The sequence below is a fragment of the Aptenodytes patagonicus genome, chromosome 5, assembly GCF_965638725.1.
Source record: "Aptenodytes patagonicus chromosome 5, bAptPat1.pri.cur, whole genome shotgun sequence".
Taxonomy (NCBI): domain Eukaryota; kingdom Metazoa; phylum Chordata; class Aves; order Sphenisciformes; family Spheniscidae; genus Aptenodytes; species Aptenodytes patagonicus.
In genome coordinates this window covers 51687881-51715114 of record NC_134953.1, presented here as the reverse complement: position 1 = coordinate 51715114, position 27234 = coordinate 51687881, and the positions used below count along the sequence as shown (strand labels likewise).

At 53.5% G+C, this 27234-nt stretch overlaps 2 protein-coding genes across 3 annotated transcripts in view; both read left to right on the top strand.

Annotated features, from left to right (window-relative positions):
- Positions 1-11096, top strand: part of RXRG (retinoid X receptor gamma) — a 42097-nt gene extending 31001 nt beyond the window's left edge. The window contains exons 3-10 of the mRNA XM_076338191.1: positions 1908-2052; positions 2741-2920; positions 6761-6921; positions 7676-7805; positions 8431-8563; positions 9343-9434; positions 9668-9773; positions 10644-11096. Of these exons, the coding sequence (XP_076194306.1) occupies positions 1908-2052; positions 2741-2920; positions 6761-6921; positions 7676-7805; positions 8431-8563; positions 9343-9434; positions 9668-9773; positions 10644-10791 (1095 nt within the window). The 3' untranslated portion in view covers positions 10792-11096. The remainder of the gene's footprint in view (positions 1-1907; positions 2053-2740; positions 2921-6760; positions 6922-7675; positions 7806-8430; positions 8564-9342; positions 9435-9667; positions 9774-10643) is intronic.
- An 8068-nt stretch (positions 11097-19164) lies between these two features.
- Positions 19165-27234, top strand: part of LMX1A (LIM homeobox transcription factor 1 alpha) — a 44132-nt gene continuing 36062 nt past the window's right edge. The window contains exons 1-2 of one of the 2 annotated variants that reach the window (XM_076338189.1): positions 19165-19240; positions 19848-20034. In XM_076338189.1, coding sequence (XP_076194304.1) covers positions 19165-19240; positions 19848-20034 — 263 coding nt within the window. Of the gene's footprint in view, positions 19245-19847; positions 20035-27234 lie in introns of both variants that reach the window. The other variant, XM_076338190.1, reaches the window with a different exon arrangement.

Below are 27234 nucleotides of genomic sequence, written 5' to 3'. Positions count from 1 at the left end.
TCATTTGTGTTGCCTCTAATGCAAGGAGACAGCTGGGCCTTGGGGATTCAGCAGGGAGGCAGCTAATGGATTTGGGTTCAAGCAGTTGTCCCAGATATCATACATGATTGCATTTAACCTGCAGGAGTCAAGCTCTGAGGACACCGATGGCTAAAACTGCCCCGTTCCCCCCCCGCCATACACCCTCTCTCCCTGTTATTGTCTCAAAGTGCAGCCAGAGAGAAAGAAAAGGTGGTACCTCAGCTCTGAGTAACATTTTAAACCATAAAAAGTTCCTCCTGGCAAAGCATCTTGCCAAGAAGAAGTTTTCAGGGTAAAAAAGGTGGCTGGACACTTGTGGGGAGGAAGGGGTTGATTTCTCCTTTCCTTGGGCCAAGCTCAGATTTTGAAGCATTAGAATTTACAGCTGCCTGGGCTGGGTCTCTGCTGGGGAGAGTGAACCTCTGTTCCTCTGGGCAATTTTTCCCTATACACTTTTATTTTCCAGTGGGGCAAAACAACCTGGCTCCTAATGTGGTAGTTTTTGCTGGGCAATTTGTATTTTCAATGTCATCAGACCTTTTTGAAGCTTTGAAAATGAAGGGACAGTGGTGAGGGAACATGAAAACAGGCTTCACCTTTTTATTTTTCTAATGACAGGTCCAAAAATCCCAATGGGATGAACCCTTCTTGTTCTTTGCTGAAATTCCCTGTGGAAATTATTATACTTTTTCATGGGAAATGGGCAATTTCTTGGCACAAATGGAGAACTTGCAACAGCATGCATGAAATCTAGTGGTTTAGATGTTATGGAGACTGTAATGAAGGCTGTAGCTGGATTTTCATTCAAAGCCTTGTTTTCTGTCCCTGCTTCTGCCCTCTTGCTGGGAAGAAGAACTTTAGCTGATAAATTGGGGTGACTGTTAAAAACAAGCTCACTGATGAAGAAACCATCCCCAGCCCTCAAAGCATGGCAGTGAGAAAGATGATTTGATAGTGGTTTTGGAGAGACACTGCTCTACCCAGACAGCTTTTGACAAGACGTGCTCAATGGCCCTTAATCTTCGCTGCCCTGCCGACAACAGCTCGAAAGCAAATAGCAATAAAACGAAGCCCTGGGCAACATCAGGCTTTGGTCTCTAATCGATGTCGGTTTGTAACCTTTAACTTGCAGCAGCCGTGAGCAGCTCCTGGGAATCTCAGCTGGGGGCTCTGGGCCGTTTGCCTGTATCTCACTGCAGCTGATTTTAGATGCTCAGCCTGCTCCCTTTTTTTTAATCTGGCAACCCCAAATCTGCAAATCTGCTCCATTCTCCAGCCTGTGATAGTGTTTGGGAACCTAAGTCCTAGGGAGCGACCAAGACGGCCATGTTTTCATACGTTTATGCAGATTTGCGTATCACGAGGCAGGGAAGGTAATCCACCTTTTTTTTTTTTTTTTTTTTTTTAAGAAACATCATTACAGCTTCCCTAGCCATGCAGCAGTGCAGGTTTAATTGCAGCAAATCACCTGGCTGCAAAGCTCTTCCTTACTAAGCTGTTAGTGCTCAAGGCTGCAAGCAGCCAGTGATCAGCACCTTCTAATGAAGCAGGCAGGATCCCACCAGGTTTGTCACTTGGAGGCTGTAACTAAGCAGCTGAAGGCTGCTGCCTGCCCTTTTCCAGCTCTGCTTAGTCCTGGCTTTGGTTACAGCATCAGGGCAGGGTGAGAGGCAATATCTGCTACCAGGCATCTGCTTAAACCCCTCCAGCTGGATTCACCAGAGGATGTCTGTCTGCCCATGGCAGCCCCATGGAGTTGCTGGGGATAAGCTTGTGGGACGAGCCCAGCAGGAGCAGCAAGGGAGGGGTCAGCTCGATTTGGGGATGGTTTCATTGAGGTATGAGTCTCGACCCTCTAACCTGTCTTGTGGCTTCTGCTTCTGCAGCTCAACGTCCTGAACAATGTCAGCAGCTCGGAGGATGTCAAGCCCTTGCCGGGTCTCCCCGGGATCGGGAACATGAATTATCCATCTACAAGCCCAGGATCCTTAGCCAAACACATCTGTGCCATCTGTGGGGACAGGTCCTCAGGTAGGAGGTTTTCTTTCTTGGGGAAGGCTTTATGCAATGAAAACTCTTCTGACGCAAGGCTCGTGCAGGAGTGAACACTGTGGAGGCTTGCTGGGGCCATACTGGCATTGCAGGATTTGTAGCTGGGTCTGGCTTACCCAAGGGCATGCTGTCTGTTTTGCAGATTAGTTGCACTGTGCCCAAAAGAGGGCAAACCTATAAGCCACGCTCTTCTCCCTTATGTGTATAATCTCATTTTATATTTTGTCCCGGTTTATCAAAGGTAAATATATCAAAATTGCTGTGTTCTTATTTACCTGTACTTTGTATTAGCTGGGCTTTGGCTGTGCCTGGGTTTTCTCTCCTACACCAGAGACCTGCAGTGTGGCCATGCCTTGCAGACCCCCTCCATATCAGTGCACCCCATTTGCTACCTATGGCTTTTCTGCACTTGCACTGCAGCTAAGATGTGGCTCCACATCCTTCCCCTGGGACGCGGTCCCTCCTTACCACAGGAGAGCAGTGGTCCTATAGTTTGACTGCTGCTGGTCACTATTCCTGCTAAGAGCCACTACGGCCAAGTCAAGCCCGCTAAGGTGATACCCTGCAGCCAGGTTTTTTCACTTTTGGGGTTGGTTTGAGCTCCTCCACGCTGGAGGGAAGGGCAGATGCCTGCCTGCCCACTGATGGCCTCCCCTTGCCTCCCCAGGGAAGCACTACGGGGTATACAGCTGTGAGGGCTGCAAAGGCTTCTTCAAGAGGACGATCCGGAAGGACCTGATCTACACCTGCCGTGACAATAAGGACTGCCTCATAGACAAGCGCCAACGCAACCGCTGCCAGTACTGCCGCTATCAGAAGTGCCTCGCGATGGGGATGAAGAGGGAAGGTACGTGCGGGCTGGTGGAAGGAACGGGCTTATAGAAATTTTCCTTACGTTCATTAGGGTAAATCTGGCTCTTGGTGACCCTCCAAGGCTGGAGCATTCCAAAAACCCACACTGACAGCTTCAGGGCATTTTTTACCTTGTTTTGTAAAGGAAATGAGGCTGATGGGGAAGCTACTACACTGTATTTTTCTTCCCATCCCACCTAAACACACATACTGGTGACTATTGAACCTATTAATGGATTATGACCCAAGCTTGCCTTTAGTTAGTGGCCCTTAATGGCCTGGACCCCTTGGACCCCTGTAAACCTCTGCTGTGGGCAGCACTGGGCAGTGAGGAGTCCTGCAGCCTGCTTGTCTCCTGTGTGAAGAGCAACCTCCTTTTTCGTTTTCAGCTTGCTGGCTTCATTTGTCACCACGTAATTCTTGCACTGGAAGATAAGGGTGAATGATTTATTTCCATCTTTTATTTTATAGTTCTCTGTCATTTCCACTCTTAACCTCACCTTTGGAGATGAGCTCTGGTACAGCTCACATCCTGTGGTGTTTTTGTGCTGCAGGAGAGAGCTGTATGGAAGCAGTTCATGCAGCCTTTTCCATACTCCACGTGCACTCACTGCAACCCCAAAGGACTGTGTTTCTGGCCCAAACCACCTAAGGTGTTGATCTGGAGCAAGGATCTGACCTGAGGCAACTGGACTTAGAGGGATTTTGCACTGACTTGAAGGAAGCCTCCAAGAGCTACTGAGGGTGACATGTGTCTGCGGTGGGTCCTGCAGCCCTGCCTCTCTCCCACACAACTCTGGAGAGTATGAAGGTCTTTGTAAAAGCCACCACCAAGTGAGTCTCTGCTGCAGGGAAAGGCAAGCCCAACGGCATGGGTGTTTATCTGTCCACCTCTGCCCGCTGCAGCTAGCTGCTCCCTCCTTGGTGAAGCAAGGACCGCTGGGCTGGATTGTCTCCCAAATTATACTGACAGATGCAAGGTCAGGTAGTGACAACTAGCACAACATTTAAGCTGCTTTTTTCCAAGGTAAAATAACCATGCCGCCTCCGGGGTTGAATGCTAGCAGGCAGTGTAGCTGTCCCTTTTGGAGACCACACCGTCCCCTGCAGAGCATACAAGCCGCCTCCTGTGCGGGAGCTCAGACTGTGCAGGGCAGAGCCTGGGGAAGTAGCTGTAACACTGGGCACGGGCTGAGCCTCGTCCTGTTCTCTGTAGCATCATCAATACTGTGCTGCCTCAATCGCTTAGGGCAGCGGGGGACTGCGAAATGCCAAGCTTGAATCAAAAACCTAATCCCAAGCACTGCTCTCCCTTCCAGCTGGGTGCAAAGTGGTTCAGAGGACCAGGGTGTCAATGCAACTTCCCTTTGCAGAGCATGAAAATTTAAACCCCAGGATCTTCGTAGATCTTGCAGGGGTTTGGCTGCAATAATCACAGGGGCTTTCCAGGAGCTGCAAAAACTGGGGACAGATTGCAGCTTGAACAAGGAATCCTGGATGAGTTTGGGGGCTGAGTGGTAAGACTGGTATTTCCTTGGTGTGCTCTTTCTTCCACTAAGATTTTCATGACTTTAGAAACGCTTCCCTGGCTTCTTCCTGTCCATTACCCTAAAGAGGAAAAATGCTTCCCCCAGCTGGCTGGCACATATGTGCATGCCATGTTGCCATCCCTCGCCAGTGCCAGACTGGATGCCCCACTGAGCCATCTCCTTGGGTGCTGCCAGTTCCCCAGCAGCTGGGCAGTGCTGGGAAGCACATCCTCCCAGCTGGGAGAAACGCAGGGAAGTGCTGAGCATTGCAAAGTGGTCATGAGTCTCAGTGCCGAGGAACCTCCTGTGGTTTGGCCCTTCCCCGAAAGCACCCTAACGAAAGCCAGGGTAAGGCAAGGCTGAGGCAAGGGCTCATTTCCTGACACCACTGCAAGCAGCAGAGCTATAGAGACAAATGGGAAAGAAGTCTCCTGATACTTGTATCTGACCTAAAAGCTTGTCACACCCTTCTTCCAGCAGCACTTACCTAATTGAAAAAATGGGGATCAAATTCTCTCGCAGGCTTTCTGTGAGCTGTAGGCTTTCTGTGAGCTGTAGGCTTGCTGTGAGCTGTGGGCTTGCTGAGCTGGTCCCTGCCTTGGTGTCCCCTGGTGTTTATGCAGGTCCCCTCTCTTCTTAAAGGACTTTTAATCCCTTGGCCTTGGTGGTTTTCCCACTCCTCTGGATACTGACTGCCTGGTGCTTAGCTAACGGGTGGGGAAGCCATTAAGCTGTTGAATAGTGAAGCACCAATGTCTGCGTGGCAGGGGCCAGCTTTGCAGCCAGTTTCTCCCCCACTCAACCTTTCATTTCAGGTGTATAAATGCCTACAGCTCAGTACAGGCTGTTCTTTGAGACCAGGCCAGCTGGCCTACCTGTCCCTTAGAGGTTACGGGGCACTTTGGTCCCCTGCCTGGTGCTGTATGCTCACACAGAGGAGTGATGCTAGCAGGACTGTAGTTTTGGGACATTTCTCCTCAGCAATGAGCTAAACCGATGTGACACCTGCTGGTCACTTTTTTTTTTTTAGGAGGATTTAAAGGAGGATTTAAAGGATTTAGGAGGACTGGAGAACAAGTCTTATGAGGATCGGCTGAGGGAACTGGGGTTGTTTAGCCTGGAGAAAAGGAGGCTGAGGGGAGACCTCATCGCTCTCTACAACTACCCGAAAGGAGGTTGTAGCGAGGTGGGTGTCGGTCTCTTCTCCGAAGTAACTAGTGATAGGATGAGAGGAAATGGCCTCAAGTTGCGCCAGGGGAGGTTTAGATTGGATGTAAGGAAAAATTTCTTTACTGAAAGAGTGGTGAAACATTGGAACAGGCTGCCCAGGGAAGTGGTGGAGTCCCCATCCCTGGAGGTATTTAAAAGACGAGTAGATGAGGCGCTTAGGGACATGGTTTAGTGGGCATGGTGGTGTTGGGTCGACGGTTGGACTCGATGATCTTAGAGGTCTTTTCCAACCTCAATGATTCTATGATTCTGTTCTATGATTCTATGATTTTCTTATTTCCCTTTGGGATTTCTCCAACAAAACTGTGCACCCAGGTCTTCTATTGAGCACAAGGCTTGGCATACCCTGTACACATGTCCTACACTGACCTGTCCTCCACACACCCAGCGGCCCTGGGACTTAATAGCTGAGATCTGGAGAGAATTTCAGTGACTCTTCCTCCAGCCAGCAGATATTTTGGAAAATGTACAGAGATGGGAGATGGGAAGAGAGTGAGGCGTTGGGGCATTCAGAAGTGCTGGGAACTGCTTTCTAGCAGGGTGGGTTGGGAAGAGAGGTGGTGGAGGGAGCAGTGACACCAGGGCTGGGCCAGGCTGAGTAAGCGTTTGCTCAGGAATGAGGCAGGCAGTGTGTGGATCCAGCTGGGGGTGAGGGACCGTCCAGCCCTGCTGCTGGATGCTCTGGCTGCTGTGGGACTGTTCAAAGCACACAGTGAGCACAGCAAACCTCAGTGTCTAGGTGCTGGGTCCCTCCTGCCTCCTCCAGCATCTAGTGACAGCCGAGTCCATGCTGCCACCTGGAGGTATCAACTCCTCTTTCCTCTATTCTGGAGCTTCATACCTTGGAAATCACAACCTTTTGTCAAATTTAAAGGCCACTGATCTACAGCAACCCCAAAGTTATTGGGGGGTGGTGGTGGCAGCCATTTTAATGGACGTACATCTGAAATATCCATTTATTTTCTGTCCTCCCCCTCCTGAGGGGGTTTCTCATCCCTCTTCCCAGAGGAAAGGGGACCCACTGTGAGCAGGTAAGTGTTTCTGTGGGTGTAAAGAGCCACGTTTCTGTCCTGCAGCTGTGCAGGAGGAGAGGCAGAGGAGCAGGGAGCGGAGTGAGAACGAGGCCGAGTCCACAAGCAGTGGCAGCGAGGACATGCCTGTGGAGAGGATCCTGGAAGCTGAGCTGGCAGTCGAACCCAAGACGGAGGCGTACAGTGACATGAACACAGAGAGCTCAGTAAGGGGCACTAAAATCACTTCCAGCTTAAGATGAGAGCCTTGGAGGTGTGATTTGAAAAGATCATGTGATCTTTTCATGCTAGCCCCATGTGAACGGCTAGCATTTTGCAAGGGGTTTTTGCTTCGCACCGCGTAAAAATCACCAACAATTTTTCTTTTGAAGCTACTCTGAATGACAACTAGGAAACAGCTTATACATTATTTTACTAGCATTTTTTCCAGTTCCCTTTGGTTTCAATGAGTAGATAGGGCAATACCTGGATGCCGGAGAGTATGAGCCCTGTGCTGGCTTCCACAGTTGCACAGCCCTGGGCACTGCTTGTCTACCCCAGTGACCAAGACTGGAATGGAGCTGGACACAGCAGGTTTACTGCTGTGGTTTTACTGGTTTGGATAAAACTGCTGTTCATGCCCGTTCAGAGGCTTCTTGATGGCTTTTAGATGTGCCCTGGGGAGCGGGACTGCAGCCTGCCATGCAGGACTTGCTTTGCAAAGAACAACAAGCAAACAGAAAAGTCTAGTAACCAGCTGATTTGGCTGGTTGTAGAGGGGATAATAGTAATAAATATCTTCTCTTCCCAACAGTGCACAGCTGAGATTATTGGCAATTTGATCTTTTTTCTTGTGGTTCTGAGTATCATTAACTTGATCCAATACTATGTGCAGTGCAGACAGTGATTATCAAAGATTTTACATTGACACATTCTCCTTTTTTCCTCCACTCTTTTCCTTTTGATATCATTCTTAATTAGACAAATGACCCTGTCACCAACATATGCCATGCAGCTGACAAGCAGCTCTTCACACTCGTCGAGTGGGCGAAGCGAATCCCCCACTTCTCCGACCTGACGCTGGAGGACCAAGTCATTCTTCTCCGGGCAGGTAACGTCTCCCACCTGTGACCTCTGGGGCTATTCGTGGTACCCCCGTCCCTCCTCTGGGCTGCGTGTGTGCCAGCCAGGCTGGATGGTGGAATGGGAGATCCTGAGCTGATCCATCCCTGCTGTCACAGGGTGAGCAACCTATCCTGAGCCATGATGAGCGGTTGGCAGAGGTTGTGGATGGGGCAGTGGAATCTGCTGTTTGTTCCCCTCTTCATGAAGACATGTGGGAGGGCTGGGGGAGAGTGAATAAATGTGTCTTGTTAATGCAATTCCTATAACTGCAGAACTTAACTATGTGTGGGGCACATTAGTGTGTAATGTGCAAAACAATGTAAAGGGGTTGCTGATGCAAGGAATATGGGGTTTTGTGGTTTTTGGGTGGGTTTTTTTGTGGGGGTGGTGGTGGGGGTGTTGGCAGTTTGAGTCTTTTTCTGCACCTTCCTTGCTGCTGGTCAGGGTTTGCCACTCCTTGCAGTGTTGGCAAGGGTGCAGTTGGTACCTGGGCTCCCATCTCTCCTGTGAGCTGAGTCTGAAGCCAGCAGGGAGAAACCAGCTCTCCTGCTCCATGTGGGACTGATTTTTTGCTGAACTGCCTCTTGTGTCCTGCACACCTCCTCTTGCAGGCTGGAATGAGCTGCTCATTGCTTCTTTCTCCCATCGCTCCGTGTCGGTGCAAGACGGCATCCTTCTGGCCACGGGCTTGCACGTGCACCGCAGTAGTGCTCACAGTGCTGGTGTGGGCTCCATATTTGACAGGTATGCGGCCTGTTTCTGTCATCCCCTATCAGCAGTGCCCAGGCTGGCTCTGTCCCTCCCCTCTGGAAAGGAGACATGTCCTTAGTGAGAACTAGAGCAAACCTGTGGTGATTTGGGGCAGAACTAGCTTAAAATGAGGAGGGGACACTTGACTGGCTTAAAAACCAAGAATGGGATGAAAGCACCTTTGAAAGGGATTTGCAGCTGCAGAAGCACATCCTTGGTTGGGTGTGCAGGGAGAGGAATATTTCTCTGCCTTCTCTCTAAGAGTTTACTGTAACTGGATCTAGAGCTAATACTGATCAGCAAGAGCTTTAGCTGGCAAAGCCTTAAACCCCAACTTGCTCATATAACGACCGCACACATACTGTCTATGCCATGCCTGCTCCCTGCCTGGCAGGACACTGCATTACCACTCTTACATAACCGGCATGCGTAAGGGCAGTGCCCATGTTTCGCACAGTGAAATGTGGAGAAAACCCATGTGGTTTTCCCCAAGTGAATGCAAACTGTCCTCCATAGTCCGAACTATGCCCGAGCACAGAGGGCATGTGCTGAGAAAAGTGAGAACGGGAGTGAATTTGATGCTCAGGTCCACGAATGCTGCTGATGCACATGTAGAAGAGCAGTGTGTGGTATGGCTGTTCCTCAAAGCTGTCTCTTCCTGCAGAGAGGAATTGGGGGTATTCCCAGTGCCTGTCCCAGATGCTTTTCAGCCCCCAGCCTTGCTGTCCATACCTGTCTCTGATTGTCTGCTCACCCATGTCCCCCACATGCAGGGTTTTGACAGAGCTGGTGTCCAAAATGAAAGACATGCAGATGGATAAGTCGGAGCTGGGGTGCCTGCGAGCCATTGTCCTGTTCAACCCAGGTAAGTCTGAGGCCTGGGGCAGTCCTAGGTGACACACATGCCCTTGGCAGGTCACAGGCAGGAGGGCTGTGGCAGTGAGCCTCAGGACTGCAGACAGATTTGTCCCAGTCCCTGGGTGCATGATTAAAAGAGCCCGAGTTCTTTCCCGCCCATGCACGCAGTCACTCTGCTGGCAGTGGAAAGGTCTCCTCTGCAGTGATTTCTTCCTTACCTGTATTCTCTCCCTCGTCCAGATGCTAAGGGTTTGTCCAGCCCCTCAGAAGTGGAATCGCTGCGGGAAAAGGTCTATGCCACATTGGAAGCCTACACGAAGCAGAAGTACCCTGAGCAGCCAGGGCGGTGAGTGTCCCCAAGCAAGGCAGGCACCTTAGGGCAGCACAGCTCCCACCCTGGAAAGAGGAGACTGAGGCAGGGCTGTCTGCGCTACCTCTGCCTGAGCCACCCTGGGCCAGAGCCCCCGGAGCAAAGCAAGGGCAGAACACCAGCCAAAACTGCCCAAGCAGCACAGCTCCCTCAGGCTGGCCTGTCTTCTCAGTGCCCTAATCCTGGGCCAGAGCCTTTAGGGTGCTGGCGAGGTACAATTTTCTTGCTTTTCAATCCAATCCTACCCTCTGCTGGCCAAGCTCTCAAAACGCGGGCAGCCGGATCCTTCCTCATCACCGCCAGTCAAGTGGTGCGCCCACAGCATCTTCTGCTATTTTTGGCTCTGGATGTGACCGCAGAGCACTGCAAGCGGGACATGGGGAGGGGGAGGCAGTCTGCCTGCTGCACCTCCTTGCAGCTGCACCTCGAAACAGGAGGCAGCGGCTGGCAGAGGCACTGCTGAGGGGTTGCGCACCCTCTCTGGGGCTGGGGATTTTTGAAGGCTGTTTCAAGAAGGATGTAAATGGCACCATGGAGATGTAAGTCACTAGCTCAAGTCTTGGAGAGAGAATCTGGATGTATCCGATATATCTTCTTTTTTCTTTTTTTTTTTTTTTAAGTTTTAAAAATGCTAAATTCTGTTTTGAAATGATACATATTCCCTCCGCACATGTAGAGAGAAATGCTTATTTTCAAAGCATAGGGGAATCTAGGATGGAGAACTCTCCAAGACATTTTTGGGGAGGATTTGGGCTCTGCTCTCCTGAGCCCCTGGCACAGACTTGGAAACACGTGGGAGAGGGTGGCCAGTGCCTCTGGCATGCCATTGACTCTGCTCTCTTCCAGGTTTGCCAAACTCCTTCTGCGCCTGCCGGCACTGCGGTCCATTGGGCTGAAGTGCCTGGAGCACCTCTTCTTCTTCAAGCTGATTGGGGACACCCCCATCGACACCTTCCTCATGGAGATGCTGGAGACACCCCTGCAGGTCACTTGAGGGTCTGGCTCCACTCTGGCCAGACCCTGGCCCCCATGTCCCTACACAGCCTCCCACCCCTTTGCTCTGGGCCTACAAGAGCTCAAGAGATGTTCTCCACCCTCCACTCCTCCTCGGTGGGATTGTTGTGTTTTTGTACAGCTGTAAATCACCCCCTCTGATCCTCCCTGGCCTGGCCGTGGGGGGATCACAGATCCTTCAACCAGCTAGCCATTCCCCTGCCCCCCTGTACAGTTAATTGCTTTAAATTATTTTTTCACTCTCAATAAAAGCCAACAAAACAAATAAAATAATATATGAGAGAGGCACTGATTGGAGCTGGTAGAGCAGTGTCCTCTTTTGCTGCGGTCACAGGTCCGGCTTGGGGTGGGGCTGAGGGGCTCTCTGGAGACTCTTGAGCAGCCCAAATCAGGGCAGGAACATCACTTGGGATATTGCTGCTTGTGCTGATGCGCACAGTCCTCTGGACAAGAGAGAACAGGTATTGTTGCTTCTTGCTCCTGCTAAGGAAAGACCTGGGGAAACTTGCTGCTTTGAACCAGAACATTTCATTCTACCATCTTAAAAAGAAACTCTTGGACTCTGAATTTTTGAAGTAATTTTAAAAGTGACTTTTTAGTGTGCTTTTTCTTTTCTGGGCTAGTCCAGCCACTGATGGAAGAACCGAAGTGCTTCATTTTGGTCCAGGTGGAGTATTTTGGGGTGACCCAAACCTGGTGTGCTCATAGATAATTTTCATTTTTCTGAAGCTTCATGGATCCTGCCCTCAGGCTTTCCCCCCCCCCCTCCATATTTTTGCACTGGAAACAGGCTCTTCAGCCCCAAATTTATAATCTCATACCTCCATAAGTGAAACTTGCAGAGAGGGAAAGCACAAGACACTCTAACAAAACCTGCCTCAAAGGTCTGCCTGGTCTTTCCCCTGCTCAAATGGCACTGCTGGAGCTTCCCATTGCAACCGAGCTAACCAGAGTCAAACGAGTTAAAGACATTAATTTATTCAATACGCGGAGCTTATCCTGGTGGGAAAACATCCTCCCAGGAACCCAGCAAAACTGCCTGTATTATTATTCATAAAACAGGTGTAGTGTTAAGTGATCTGCCCCTTCTGACCCTCTCAGCAGACAGTGCGGTGAGATGCAGCCGTGCTTCGTCTGTCCATGTGACAGATTGCAACACTGCCGCTTGGCGACTCAGGGAAGTTTGGGGGAAAGGAGGAGTGACAACAGGAAAGAAAGAAGGATAAAAATGAAACATTTTGTTAAAACTCCCACACGGGGACATGATTCATTCTCCAGTATTTCATTGTGAAAAGGAGAAAGAGAGAATCAAAAAAGCAGAAGAAAGAAGCAAAAATCCAAAATTATGAAAAATCTAATATTCTTTTTTTTTATGACACTGGAAAAAAACAGGGAGAATTTCAAAAGAGGTGAAAAGCATTGACTAAGGGGCTATTTGTAATTGAAAAGGTAATGTTCCATTAAAAGGGAAGTGTTTAAAGACAGAAACTATTCAACCTGCTCATTGTAAAACCTTTGCCAGAGTTTGAGAGACTGCATGCAGACCATGCTGGGGTGGTACCCACACCACGCTGGTGGTTAGACAAAGCAAGAGGTTACCTCCAGCCTGGGCTGCTACAGGCTTCCCCCTCCAAGAGCTGTGGGCTTCTAAGAGCTGGTCCCCAACTAGTTGGGTTGGGTTTCTTTTCAGATTATAAAGCCCTGGGTTTCTCTTGATCTCCCTGCTCTCAGGTTTGATGGTTTAAATCAAGGAGGTTGGTTGGCATTAGCAGGCTTTGTGAGAGAAGAGCTGCAGAGGCTGATGCCACCATGTCATATTAATGCTTTTTGTTGAAATATATAGAGGAAAACCTGAGGGTCCTCATGCATGCAGCAGACCTCTTGCTAAGATGGTGTCTGAGTGCTATTTTGGAGCCCTGCAGCACTCAGTGGTAACTCAGAGTATGCTTTGGCTCTGGGGTGAGCTGCTGCAGCACAGCAGGCTGAGCCAGCTGGAGAGGACAGGATGCTTCCACACCAATAGTACTGTCTTCTTCAGGAGCTCACAGGCTGTCCTCAGCACACAGTTGTTGCAGCTGTGATCAAAAGTGTTTACACGGAGCTGCAAGGTTGGAGTTTAATTTAGCCAAGACATCCAAAAGTGCTTTGGGCCATGCTCAACCCTCTCTGATAGGGGTTTAACATAGGCAGCGTGATGCGTCTTGGTGGCTTAATTTGAGTCCATGATGAGGTATTCAGAGTCCCTGATATTCCACATTGGCAGAACAGCTCAACACATGGGCAACAGAGAAAAATAAACTGGACAGCAGAATGGGATCCAGCACTTAGCCCACGTGCCCTGCACGTCCCCACTGCAGTCAGTGCACACAGAGCTTGCTAAGTCCCATGAGTGATTCACCTTGACTGTCTTGATGCTGATCTCGGTCCACTGTCTATGAGCAAATCCAGACCACTGCCTGCAATATGAACAGTCACTTTTTGAAGTTGGAATTGATGGCATATGATAACCAAGGCTGGGGCAGGAAGTCTCAAAGTGGCCATTTGTGGCTCCTGGACACCCCTACTCTTAACAGTCTACCTTGAGACCCTGGAGACGTGGTCTCTGGGTCTGGGCCACAAGGTCTCCAGGTTGCACTTTGAGCAGGACTTGCCCTCTTTCTCCAGATGTCTAGTGGGTTTTGTTTGAAAATTTTGTGTGCTTGATCATCAGCTTAATACACACTCCACAACACACTCCCCCACCCTGTGTCTGGTAGGGCAGCAAGAACATGAGTCACGGAGCATGGCTTTTGTAAATAAGAGACCGCTTGCTCGTCTGAAAGTGCCACTAGTAGACAGCTGTCCCATGCAGAGGAAAGAAGTCATTGAGCAATTGGGCTCTATCTGAAATCACTGAGGACCTGAGGTTTGATGTAATCTCCTGGATTTGGTCCTAACCCTCAGATTCCTCATTCATGTTGTGGGCCTCTATTACAATGGTGTCAAAATGCTGCCCAAGTAGCCTTACAAAACATAGGAGAGAGTCTCTACAGACACCCCAAGGAGCAAAGCTCACAACAGTTACTCAATGGTGTAGTTTTCTTTCAGGATGGGTTGTTGCAGAAGAACATCAGCTTGGCATGGCTGGAGCTTACCCAATCTGCAGCCCTGCAAAAACCTAATTTTCATAAAATGGTAGAAATCCCAATCATGGATAAGCCAAAGAAAACTTCTTGCACATACATTCAGCCCCAGCTTGTGTGGACTTATAGCAGCACAAAGAATTCAAAAATAACACTGAAGATCTAAAAATATCAAGAAATACCAAAGTTTAAGTCCCTTCCAATGTGGGCGTTTTTCCTTGTAGATATATGTCATGATGGTGCCTTCAAAATCCAGGCATCAGCCACTTCTCAGGCATAACAAGGAGAGCGTAACAGGGTCCAGCTACCTACCCTTCCTACTGAAACCTGGCTCCTTCTATTGCCTCTGAATTTTGCGCTTGCCAGATTCCAGCTGCTGGGTCTTGCCACCACTTTTGTCTGAAGATCCAGTCATTGGTTTCCCCATGAAAACCCTCATAGCCTCAGATTAAGCTCTGACATTTTTTCTTTTGCTCTGGGTAATGGCTGGTGCAAGGCGAAGTGTCATATTCTCTTTCCCACCATGCATCACATCTCACGAGCTTTCTGAGTTAGCAGCAGGTCCCCCCCACCATGGACAAGCCTTGTTTTAGTACACAGGCCAAACATTTCAAAGCATTTATTAATTCTGAGCTGCTCTCTCTTTAGTGCTCCACGGAGGGGACTTCAAAAAACAGTGGATTTAGCCACTTCTGATGAGGACCTTGGAAAATGAAAAAACCCTTAAGCTCCATTGCTTGTGCTAAGCTGGATTTGTTTCTCACCCAGAAATCAAGCCAGTGTGTTTTCCTGCCCTGTCTTCGTTTGGGTTCTGTAGTGGCTGCTTCAGTTTCTACTGAAGTTCAACAACAACAGTTCTGGATTGGGAATAAAAAAAAATAAATCCCAAGATATGAAGGTTTGATCTGGTTTGCGTTCAGTTCAGCTCTGGGGTCCCTGCTGAATTTAGTGATTCAAGGGCATGTCCTATAGACCTGAGATGACTTTCAGACACCGACGGTGTGACTCTGAACTGAGTGCCACCACCTCTGGCCTTTCCTTGAGGACCTCTTGTTTGGGCTGGGCCCTGGACTGCCTTCACCATCACACCTGAGCTCCCCTGAGATGCTCTCTTTGCTGCCTGGTTTCTCTGCTCGTCCCCTCTCCATCCTTCCCAGGATGATGTCCCATCAAAGGCCCAGGTGGGAACCTGGGGAGGCTGTGCTGGGTTGGTACCTCCCGGAGCACCAGAGGGCATGGGGAGGAGGAGGCAGAATTGCACTGATTAGGAGGCACGTGGGGCTCCCAGAGCTGATGGTGGTGGTGGGGTCAGAGAGGGTGGCTGGGAAGCAGTGTGTATATTCTCTTCCAGGGGATGATGGTTCTTATTTCATGGTGAGGTACATTGTGGTGGAAAGCATGATACAAAGACAGAGAAGCCCTGATAAATCCCCAGGTGTTTGTCAGCATTAGTGGACAAGGACCAACCTGTACCTATGCAAGGCCAATGGCTGCCACCCCATACCTCTCTCGTCTCTCTCCCTGTGCCCTCTGTGCAATTAGCTCTACCCGAGACAGGCTTGGTTTGGGGGATTTCAGTGGTAAAGGGAGAGGATTTTATCACCCCAGGGATATTGGACAGTGTTGTGGCTGTGGGCTGATTTCTGGCTTGCCTCGTTACCCAGGGCCAGCCTGCCCATCTGGGTGTGCAGCAGCTGATGCCTATGAAGGGCTGTGAGTGTGGCACGAGGGAGAGGGTGGTGTAGAGGGGTGTCTGTGGGGTGGACAGTGTTTTATCTTCTGGGTCAAGCTGGCCTCAGGCATTAAAGGCACCTAGCTAACTAGTATCATCATGCCCAGTGCCTCCTGTCCCAAGGGAGTTGGCTGGAGTGCATGTAGGGAGCACAACTCATCATCATCATCATCATCATCTTGTTTGGTGTCCTGTGTGCCTGCTTCTGGGTTTAGCACTCCTCACTCCTGAGTGGTTCTGCATCTGCTTTGCTGGGCAGAGTTAAGGTGATGTTGGAGGAAGGATCTGGCCCCGTACCGTCTAGAACCATGTCTGTTGCTGTGACTGTGGTTACCCACCCTTGGAGCTGAGCACTGCTGACCTCCTTCCTGTGAATGGCAGGGACCTGCTGGTCCACCCAAGCTCCTCAGCACAAAATGTGAGAGCTGGGCAACCCCAGTGGGTAGACTGTTGGGGTGGATGTGGTCTTCCAACACTGCAGGCTTGTTAATTTGGTAGGCGGCTTCTGTTTAATGCTGTTTTTCTCAGAGCACCCTGTTTTTGTAACACCTGGCTGCCTGCAGACCCTAAAGCTAGAAGGAGAAAGCCTAGTCCTGCTTCTCCTCTGGTTCAATTCTCTTCAGCTGCTGATGCTGTGGGCTGTTGCACTTAATTCAGCCCTGGGTGAGCTAATCATGGAGACCCTGGCACTTGGAGGATGCAGCGAGCTGGCTGAAATACTCCCCCCAATCTTTTGTAGGGCCATTGTTCAAGGTGAAGGTGTACTTTGGGAGGGGAAAGGTGAAATTGCCAGGGGACCCTGGAAATGCTGTCAGTGAGGGGTTTTGGAGAGTGTTTGTTGCATGTTTTACTAGTTCACCTGGTGACTATCCTTTGCACAAGACAGGGTGTGCTCCAGTACCTGTGATCTGTGTGGGAGCTGGTGTGTAAATCATGGGCAGCAACACCCTGCTGCAGACCCCTCAGTGTTATGCACTGAGCCCATCCTTCATAGACTGAGCTGGGAGTTGTGCATGAGAGCTGCAATGTAAGGCAGTCTCCAGACCCCTCCGTGCCTGGAGAGGAGGAGGAGGAGGAGGAGGAGGGGGAACACCATGGGGTGACAACATCTAGGGGGGAATGACTTCCCTCCCAGCTGTTCCTGCATCTCTGATCAGACCAAATCAGGTGGGCAGTCTGAGTATATAAGCAAGGTGCCCTGTACAGGGCCACAGTTTTTAGCAGTGCTGAAGGACAGTGTCCCCACCCCACGGGGCTGACCCCTGGCTGTGTAAGGAAAATCTACTGCCCTGCACAGCTCTGCAGCTGGGGTGGGATGGGATGGCTATGCTGGTTTGCACAGGGAGGAAGAGCAGCATGCAGTGCCTGGAGCCCCTGGTCATGCTGCAGTCCTTGCCGGGCTGGTGTCTTGACAATGTGGCTCCGATAGATCTGGCTACCCAGAAACTTGGCTGGAGCTGCTCGGAGACCTTCAGGAGACACAAAGGCGGAGGCGTCAGAGTCCAGTGCCTCCCTGCTGCAGCTGCAGCTCAGCCTTCCTGGATGTGAGGGATCAGAGCTGTTTCACGCTGACCTGTGTGATGGTACCAATGCTGTCATGCCCAAGCTCCCAGTGTAGTTATACTGGGATACAGTGGGGCTGTCCCAGGACCCTGTTTCCCTCTCCCATGGGACTTTGGCAGGGTGGTGATCCACCCATGCTAACCTGTGGCCTCTCTCCTTCCTACGAGCTCCCAAAGGACGTGACCTTGGTCCCTGCATCACCCACGTCATCTGGGCGTGGGGAACACTTGGTGACGAGGATGCCCCACGGAGAGGCTGGGAGTGCTCCTGCCCCTGGTGCCAAGGTCACCGGTTAACACGGGAGGTGAGGCCCCTAAAAACCTCCCGTCCTCCAGGAGTCTGTAGCGGGTCCCTCGCAGCTCTGCAGCCGGTTTCTCCCCTGCCAGCTGGTGAGGGGGGACCCAGCCCTCCTCTGTGCCGGGAGAAGCCGCGGCCCCGCTGCCCAGGCTGCTCCGGCAGCGGCAGGTACGCAGCCCCGGCCCTGCTGCGGGTGGCTCCGGACCTGCGGGGCCCGAAACTCCCCGAAAAACAGCGAACCCCCCCGCCGGGCAGGAGAGAAGGGAAGAGCCGCGCGGAACGGGAAATTGCCGGGGCTGCGGGAAGGCTCCAAGTTTCGGCTTCCCCGGCCGGGCGGAATTTTTCCTCCGCGGGTTTCCCCTCCCCGAAACCGATGCGGTTTGGCGGAGCCGGAGCGGCGCTTCCCCGGGGCCGCTTCCCCGTGCGGCTCCGCGGTACCGCCGCCCGTAGCGGACCGGGCCCTGCTTGGCGCCAGCGATCACCGGCAATGAGCCCTCCGGGGCAGCTCCTCGGCTTTGGGGTTTTTTTTGGGTTTTTTTTTTTGTTTGGTTGGGTTTTTTCTTCCCTTCTCCTCCCAGCACTCATTTTCCTTAAATACTCCGGAGCGGCAGGAACGAGGCGCCCGGGGCGATGCGCAGCGCGGGAGAGCGCATCCCCGCCGGGGAGCGCATCCCGCTCCGGCCGCTGCCTCTCCGGGCCGGGGACCGGCTTTCCCCAAAAGCTCCCGGCCGGGGCTTCTCCTGGAAGGGGGAGCTGATTTCCAGCCGGTTTCACTACCGGGAGAGCCGCGGTGGCGGGGCACCATCCTTCACCTTTTTTTTTGTTTCTTCTTTTTGGCCTGCTTTCTAAGAAAAGAAGAAGAAAAGCTAGGGAGCGGAGCGGAGCCGGGGCTGTCCCGGCGCCCCGCGGGGCGGCCTGGCCGTGCCCCCCAGAGCCGGGAAGGGCCGCCGGCCCCTCGAGGCGTGGCGGGGCCGGTGCCTGCAGCCAGGCAGGAGAGCGGGGAGGAAACTTATTTCGAGTGGGGTGGAGAGGGGAGGGCAGGGGGTGGGGGTCGGGCAGGGAGGTATCAGCTCCAGGAAATGTGCCTTGGCAGCAGTCGGACGGGCGCTTCCCCGCAGGTTGGTGCGCTCCGCTCCGGAGCCGTCCAGGGCGCCGCGGCTCGCTCCCCACCCCGGTCAGCTCCGGCGGCGGGGAGGCTGGGGGAGGCCAACCCGGGGAGGCAGGAGCCGCCGCAGAACCCCCCGGAGCGGTGGCTGCGGACGCCTCTCCCGCCGGCTCCCCGCAGGAAGGCACCGCCCGGGCCGCCCCAGGTAAGCGGCCGAGCCCCGCCGACGGCAGCCCCGCATCCTCCCGTCCCGCTGCCGCGGGGGGACCCGGGGCCGGCAGCCCCCCACGTCGGGGCCGTGGGGCTGGTGGGACGCTGTGAAGCCGGAGCGGGGGTCCGGGGAGAGGGTTTCTCCCGTCGGCGGCAGGGAGGGAGGGAGGAGGGGAGCGGGGCGACCCGGGAGCGGGCGGGCAGCCGGGGCGGGGAAGCCCCGGCCGGGGGCGGCGGGGCCGGCGGCCGGGGCTGAGCGCGGCGTGTCCGGGCTGTGTTGGCAGGCGGGCGGCGCGGCCCCCTCGCCCGGCCCGGCTCCCCACCATGCTGGACGGGCTGAAGATGGAGGAGAGTTTGCAGAGCGCCCTGGACCCCGCGGCCCCCTTCTCCTCCCTGCTGGGTAAGTCGGGGCACCCCGCTTGCCCTCCCGGGGACCCCCACCAGGGTGGGGCACGGCCGGGCAGGCCCCGAGCGATGGGCTCGGGGGGGGTCCGGGGCGGGCCGGCGGCAGCTTTTCCCCCGGGTCGCTCCTGCCCGCAGCCCTGCCCGGCGCCGCGCTGCTCCCTTCGCCCGGGGAGTGCCCCCGGCGCCCGTCTTCCCCGCTCCCGTTTCGTTCCGCGATTGCATTAAATTGTGTGTGCCCCCCTCCCCCCAGTGCAACGAAGGCCTTTGCTTCGTATCGAACAATAAATAATTTATTTTATTTTATTTTTCTTCGTTTTAATATCGGTTTCAAACAGTCGTCCTCTCTCCGAGCTGCGGCTTTGCCGCCGCCTTTCCAAGAGGAACGAAATTGGGGGCGATGTCCCCCCCCCGGAGCTCCCCTAAGGCACAGGACCCCCCGGATCCTGGAGCAGCGAACCCGCACACCCCCCGCCCCCCCCCCGACCCACCAGCCTGCGCGGGGGAAGCGAGAGCAGCGGGATCCTCTGTCCATCCCTCGCCCGGTCCGTCTCCCCGTCCACCTCTCCCTCCACCCAGCCCTGCCCCCGGGTCCTTCCCCGCAGGCAGAGCCGCGACCCCCAAGTCGGTGTGCGAAGGGTGCCAGCGAGTTATTTCGGACCGGTTCCTGCTGCGCCTGAACGACAGCCTGTGGCATGAGCAGTGTGTCCAGTGCGCGTCCTGCAAGGAGCCCCTGCAGACCACCTGCTTCTACCGCGACAAGAAGCTCTACTGCAAGCTGGACTACGAGAAGTAAGTGCCCCCCTTGCCCCCCAGTGAGCCCCCCTTGCCCCGCTCCCACCGCCTGCAAAGCCCCAGCACCCTGCCGAAAGCGCGGGGGGACAGGGCGCTCGGCATCCCCCCGCAGCTCCCTGATTCCCCTGCTCTGTGTGTCCCAAGAGGTGTCAGCTTTACCGTGCTGTGTGGTGAGTTGTGCTTCTCCCCCGCAGCCTCCTCGCACCCCTGGTTCTCCCCTTTTTAGAGGTGTTTCATTGAGCTCGGTTTGTGCCTTGGGAATTTAGGAGCCTTTTGTTGGCAGCCTGTGAGACCCCCGGTAACCCCGGGGCTGCGGAGGGATGGGGCCAAGTGTTTTCCCGTCTCCTCTGGCTTTATTTTCCTACTGAGCGTCTGCAGGAGGAACGTTACATCCTCCCTGACCTGGTCCTGGACAGGGCTATTTTCCCAATATCCGCACAGGCAGGGCGATGCCTGGTCAGATGGGGAAACTGAGGCACTTGGCAGGCACCAGGGAAGGCCTCGCTGAATTTGGAGTGTTTGCTATCACACACCGGAGGCTTTGCCTGTGCCTGAGGCTGTGATGGAGCAGGAAATTTGGATGTTGGTGGTTAAAGCTTCCAGCCCCGACGCTTCCCCTTTGGCAAGCGTGGGGCTAGGGAAGAAAAGACAATGAGAAAATTATTTTTCTTTTTTTAAACAAAAACCTTTCCAGTGGGAATGGGGAGAAGGCTGTTGAGTCTTTCCTCTCCTGCAGCTGCTTTCGTTTTTTCCTGCTCATCCCACTCTTGCCGTCCCTGCCGGACCCCACTCCCTGGCTGGGTTTCGGAGCTGTTAAATTTGTGTTGTCTCCAGGCTGGTTGTTTCTTGAGGAGGGTGTAGATGGGGGGCCAGATCCTTTGCTATGGCGATAGCACGGCTGCTGGAACCCTGCGATTTTAATTCCCAGGTCGCTGTTATACGAGAAAACAGTCGTCGGCGATGCTCTCGTCCCTGGCCTTTGGCAAGTCGGCGAGCGTGCTGGGGGCTAGCCCTGCTCCAGGCCTTTTTAAAGTTTTTTCCTTTAAGTCCCGTATTGTGGGTCTGAGTTTAATCACTATGGATACAAGGCAAATTGAAAGCAGAATTTGTGCGCGTGACCTTGTTTTCAAATGTTTACGAAAGAGCGGAAGAATTAGCTGCCATGAGAGTGGAAAGGAGAGAGCTGCATTACGGGCTTTTTAGGCAAAAATTTGTCGAGATTGGGTGCGCTGCTTGTTTGTCCGTAGAAATTTGGCTACTGGTTCCCATAGGTTTCCAACAGAATTTAATGTGCATTTTCTGCTTTATCAGTGCCTCTGTTTGGAGCATTAGGGGGACATTGGGGTAAATATTACCGCAGAAATGCCTTTCCAGCTTGCAGTGGGTTTTACTCTCTGTGCGTTCGATTGTGGCTTCTGAACGCTGGAAGCCGGCTCCAACCTGAAACCCTCCTCCTATGTCTCTTGGCCGCAAAAGAAATCGGTGCTGCAGTTGGCTTCTTGCTGTGCCCATCTCGCTGTTGGGATGAACAAGGATGATTGCGAAAAAAAAAAATGTCACAAATATTTTCTAGGCTCCGGCGGTGGCACGGTTTATCCTGGTTATTTCCTGGCTGCGTTTGGATTGGTAACTTCTGCTTGAGCCGGGGAGCGGGCTCTGCGGCAGGCAGTTTCCCTGAGGTGTGATGGTTTTAGCCCTGAACCACTGCTGGCCTCTTCCCCTCCTGCACCCATCTGCCCCTTCTCTCACGTTGTTGTCCCCTTGAATTTTTTTTTTTTTTTTTTTTTTTGGCATGGGGCTGTAGGTCTGTGTCCCTGCTCCCTCCATCCCCCCGGCGGGGCTCTCCACTGTGCCAGCAGTGCGGCTCCTTACCTGGGGACAGCAAGGATGTGAGGCAGAGTCCCAAAAAGCCCTTTCCTTCGGGCTCTGCAGAGCTTTACATATGACTCTGTATTTAACAAAAACCCCTCTTTCTTTGCCCAAACTGCCCATCCTGTCTTTGGGCTGAGTGTTTTCCCCAGGTGCAGGAGCACTGTGCCTGCCTCTGCCGCGGTGCCAATGCTGGGGCTTTCAGTGCGAAACGCGCAGGGGAAGAGCTGCTGCTCTTGGACTGAGCTAATTATCTCGAGCTGAGAGCTGGTTAATTATCGTGGGCGATTGACACTCCTTGCGCTGAGCATCTCACAGGCGCGATGGATGGTGTAAAGCAGCCGATCCTCCCCGCGGCACCGGCGGTCCCACCAGCGGAGCCAGGCTCCAGGGGCCTCTCTGTCGGCACAGCGGTGCTCACTGCTTGGGAGGGCTGGGGTGTCTGTATGTGAAACGCTGGTGCTGAGGGTGTCGGGGATGCAGTCAGGATCCTACCTGCCAGCGTCGTGGTGTTATTGGTTTGTTGGGTTTTTGTTGGTGGGTTTGTTTTTTTTTTTTTTTTAATTGAAAGAAGGGATTTCTCTTCCAGATGGTGACTGTTGGGATGTTTTACCAGAGATGAGTAGGTGCAGTATTTTCTGACATGTATCTTCGCTCTCTGTTTGAGCTCCGTTTATAACAAGGCTGCAGAGGGTTAACGACGAAGTGTGAGACGGCAGAGTTATGCCTTTAGTTATAAATACACCCATGGAAAGTGTTACGGACAGTTTTAAGCGAGCATCTGACTTGCTGGACTCTAGAAATTGAGGAATCATTTATTAAAACAGATGTTTTACATTTCTTTGTCTTTCATAAAGAGGAAGACCTTGGGAGAAGACCTGCAGAGGGATGGATTAAAGACTGGGGATGCCAGGCTGGGTCTCAGCATCTCTTTGGGGTGCCCAGGGCCGCGGCTCAGGACCCATGGGCAGTTTGTATAGCGATGCTGGCTGGGGACTTGGGGGGCCGGGGGTCGCTCTTGGACCAGTTTCCCCGGCACTCACAGGGAGGGCTCCTGGGGAGGGACTGCTCAAGCCCGCGCCCCTGGGACGGCATCTATTTGGGGCAGAGGACATTCGTTACAGAACATCCTGAATCCCGCGGCAGCCCCCGGCGCTTGTCCAAACCTGATAAGTCTCAACTATGACAAGGTTCAGGCTTCGCCCTGGCCGGCTCCCTGACTGCAGAGCAGCCCCGGGGACGCGCCCAGGCTGCGGGGCCCCTGCATTAGTGACCAGGGGGATGGGTTTTGTGGTGGTAGATTTGGGGGGGGGGGGGGGCAGGCACCGTCAAACCTGGCTATAAATGGGGAGGGGTGCTGGAAGCGATGGGAAGAGAGGGGCTGGTGAAAGGGGCTGCCCCAGGGGCTCAAAATCCATGTGAGTATGGGAATGGCTGAGCCCCGCTTGCCCAGAGGCGTTTCATGGTGGGTTTGCAAGAGCCAAGCAGAGCCAGAGCTGGAGGGAGGACCTGGAGCTGTGGGGACATCCCGCTCGACCCCGTACTGAAGCCCTGCCGTGGGTGATGCCGGTGGCGTGCAGAAACCCTGCCGGCCGGTTCTGGGGGCCGGGAGCACTGACAGCGGTGTGGTCGTGACGGGGGGCGCAGCTGGGGAGCGTGGCGACGGCGGGACGGCTTGGCACATCCCCAGCCACGGCGCAGAGCCCCGGCCCCAGCCCCGGCTGGCAGGAGCAGATGGCCAGCATATCTCGGAGCAGGCCTGGCATGTGGGCGCCGGCAGCGGAGGGGCGGCCGCGGCCCCTGAGCCGCCGCCGCCGTGCCGGGCTCCCCGGCCGAGGGAGGCAGTTGTGTGATGCTCGCCCTGTCTTCGCACGGCTTGACGGCTCTGTGCCGTTGCCAGCTTCTGCACTGTCGTTGCAAAGCTCCCCCTGCTTGGCTCCGAAATCCCCTGCTCCTGGAGTCATGGGGTTGTGTGGGTGCCTCTGCCGCCTCCTCTGTGAATTAAAATGAGGAGGCGCATCTGGCTGCGAAGGAGAAAAAAAAAAAACCTTCCAACCTCTGAACGTGCACAAAAGAAAACGCGTGTGAAGAAACCCGTCGGTGTTGGGTTTTAAAATCACACCCAGCATCTTTGTATGGGGGATGAGCCTGAATCCCCGGCAGCATGGTCCCGGCAGACCGTGGCTGGCTCTGCCCAGAGGGAAGGTGGGATCTGCATGGCTCGGGTCAGCGCAGCCTCCTCTCACCCGCTGGAGGCTCGTCTGGCAGCTGCTGCTGTAGAGGAGAGAGGGGGAAGAGGTTTGAAGCATGGTGGCTGTTTATCTTGCTTAATGTGGGTAATGAATGTAATTGCGCAATTAGCTGCAAACTGTGGCACTGCTTCCCTGGCCTGGAAGGGTTGCGAGGGGGATAATCCCAAACGGATTGAATGAATAAGGTGATGCCGATGCTGAATGCTTTAGGGCAGCCTGGTCCCACCAGCCAGAGACTCTCTGTGATCTGGGGGGGGTTTGCTGGTGATTTGCAGTCCTTTGCCTTCTCTTGCCTGGAGAAATGGGACTTTTTGCTGCTCTTGCGGCTGATGGGAGAGAACGGTCCCTCCAGAGAGCCACAGGTCAGCCCAGCTACAGTGCGACATGCCCTCTGGAGGTTCTTTTCCCTTCTTGTAAGGCATCCTATGGAGAGGACAGTGCTAAGTTGAGTTTCTCCAGCTGGCCAGGCACTGGGGGCAGTCAGGCTGGCCTGGACAGGGTAGCAGAGCACGTGGCAGCTCTGCGGCACAATGTCCCTCTTGCTGGTGTCTCTTTTCCCATCCCTCAACCTTCTCTTATAGCGCTTCCCATCCTTCTTGCCTGCTCTCCATCCCCACCCAGCACCTTGTCTCCCCTAGCAAATCCCTCTCTGTCCTCACTCCCTTTCCCACAGCTCCCGGAGGAAACGTGCTGACTCTTTGCAGGCTGGGATGAGCATGACTCTGGGGCAGCCAAATCTGGCCTCATCCCCACTAGTGATGTGGTGGTGGGTACCACTGGGCTGGGACCAGGCGCTGGTCCTTTGTTTTTTGTTATTAAGTTGCCTTGTTATGCCAGCGGGGGGGAAAGGAGGGAAGCAGTGGGATGCAGCGATGAGAACGGCATTACGGAGGCCGCTGCAGGATCCACTCTGGAAACACCAGGCAAGCAAAATATGCCTTGCCCCCGTCTCCATGGCCCCCTGTCCTCCTGCACGCCGCTTGCAGGGCTCCCCCTTTCCAAAAGGAATGGAGAAGAGATTTGGTGTCTTGCCCCTTCCCCCTGCCCTTAATTAGATTTGTGTCTTATGATTAATGTTTCATAGAAAAGCCTGGAAGGGAGCGACATTTGGCAGCTTGCGAGTGAGGCAGCCGAATATACTCATCATCTGTCCCTCTGTGGTGGCGATAGGGGTGGCTTTGGGGTTGGCTTTTCTCCTGCTCATTGGCAGTGGGACCCCAGAGGCTGCAGGTCGGCGCCGGCAGAGCTGGGACCTGAGCATCCTTGCGACCCTCCATGGTTTCTGCCACCTTATTTCAGACCAGCAATGATTTTTTTCCCTTTTTCTTTCTTTCTTCCCCCATGGCACGGCGCTCCCTAATCAGCCCTGGACAGGGTGGTTGGAGCTGGGAGAACTGCTTCAGATCTTTGCAATCCCGATGAAGGCACAGAAAAGAAATTGGCTTGGGGGGAAGAAAGGGGGGTTTGTTTCGGTTTGATGAGAATTTTGTCTCCACCAGCTGGAGAGACAGCTGGGGTCCTCTCCTGCCCCGGCTCGCCAGCCCTCGCCTCGCCGGTTCTTCACCTGCTCGCAGCCGCCAGGCACAGGGAGGGATTTGCCGAGCTGTGGATTTAAGAGAGCCCAGAATTTGGTTTCTGGCTCGGTCCTTCCTCGGGGAGCTTTCCAGCAGGGACTAAACCTGATGCTGTGGTCACCCACAGCCGGTTTCGGAGAGGGTGGTGGCCTTGTGTGTTAGCCATGCTGTCAGCGTGTGGGCAGGACTTGCCGGCAGCCACACACGCTGCCAGGAAGGCTGAGCTCCACCGGCTGCCCCTGTCCCCGCTGGCAGCAGTGGGATGGCCTCAACATCCCCAAAACCTGGTTTCTGACTCTGACCCTGCACACTCACCCCAAGGTGCGGCCGGGGGGACCCCTCTGCCTTGGAGGGGGAGAAGGGCACTTTGGGGGGTGAGGGTTGGTGTCCTCTTCTGCTCCCAAGGGTGCAAGTCCTGCTTCTGGCTGAGGAGGGGGAAAACCCAACGGTTTGAATCAGGTTTGGGTCTGGATTCATGGTTCCCTGCTTCTGATGAACCTCGTGGTGTGCAGCCAAGGGCGGTACTCAATACATCCCATGTCCCGGATGTTTTTCTTCTCAAGATGCTCTTTGTCCCTTTGTGCTCCATTTTGTCTCTGGCTCGTGTCCTCTGCAGATGTGAACGCAGGGTGGGAACACTGGCACCGGGCGGGGACAGGGGGCCTGGGCAGTAGGACTGTGCCTCTGCCTGTGATTTAATAAAGCATCTCCTCTGTAATAGGAGTAAAGAATAGCTTTAAAGCAGGGAGAAAATATTTGCATTTTATTAAGGTGGAATACTGGGGTTGACTCAAAATAAATTTTTTTGTAAATATGTTTTCATGAGAAATTTGAATTTCTGTGTATTTGTAAGAGATTTCAGAAGGGAGAGCTGGGGGGGACTAACAGTGCTCCCTGACATGGCAAACACTGCACAGACGTGTGTGAAAGCCCATAACCACAGTATGCTAGCCTGTAACTTCAATTTTGTTCCTCAATACTTTTAACCTGGAAGGAATCCTGCCTGGGCAGAAGGAAGCTAGCTGGTCCCCGGGTGTCTTCTGGTGCTGTTGGTCCTCAGGAGCAATGGATGCACCCGGGTTGTCTCGTGTGTCTCTGTGAAACAGGCAGGCATCTCATTGCAGCTCTGTCTGAGGTTTGTTTTTTTTAGGATCATCAAACCTTGGTTGCCCAGGAGAGGAGATCTGTAATCCCTGGCTTCCCACCCCAAATATTTACAGACAGCCAGATCCCGAAGCTTTTGCAAAAGGCGTGGGGCAGGGTGACCGCTGAGCAGTGCCGTGCCAGGGCTGCACTGGCAGCAGGGGCACAGCATTGGGCTGGTGGCACCGGTCTCTGTTTGAGTTTTTTTCTGTCAAAGGGCTCTGTCTTCTGGCTTATCTGTTTTACTGTGACCTTATTAACAAAGACCAATTTCTTCAGCTTGTCAGGGATCCTTCAGGTGCTCCACATTTTATAGGCTGGCTATCTGAAAATGATGTTTTCTCCCACAAAGGTTGGCT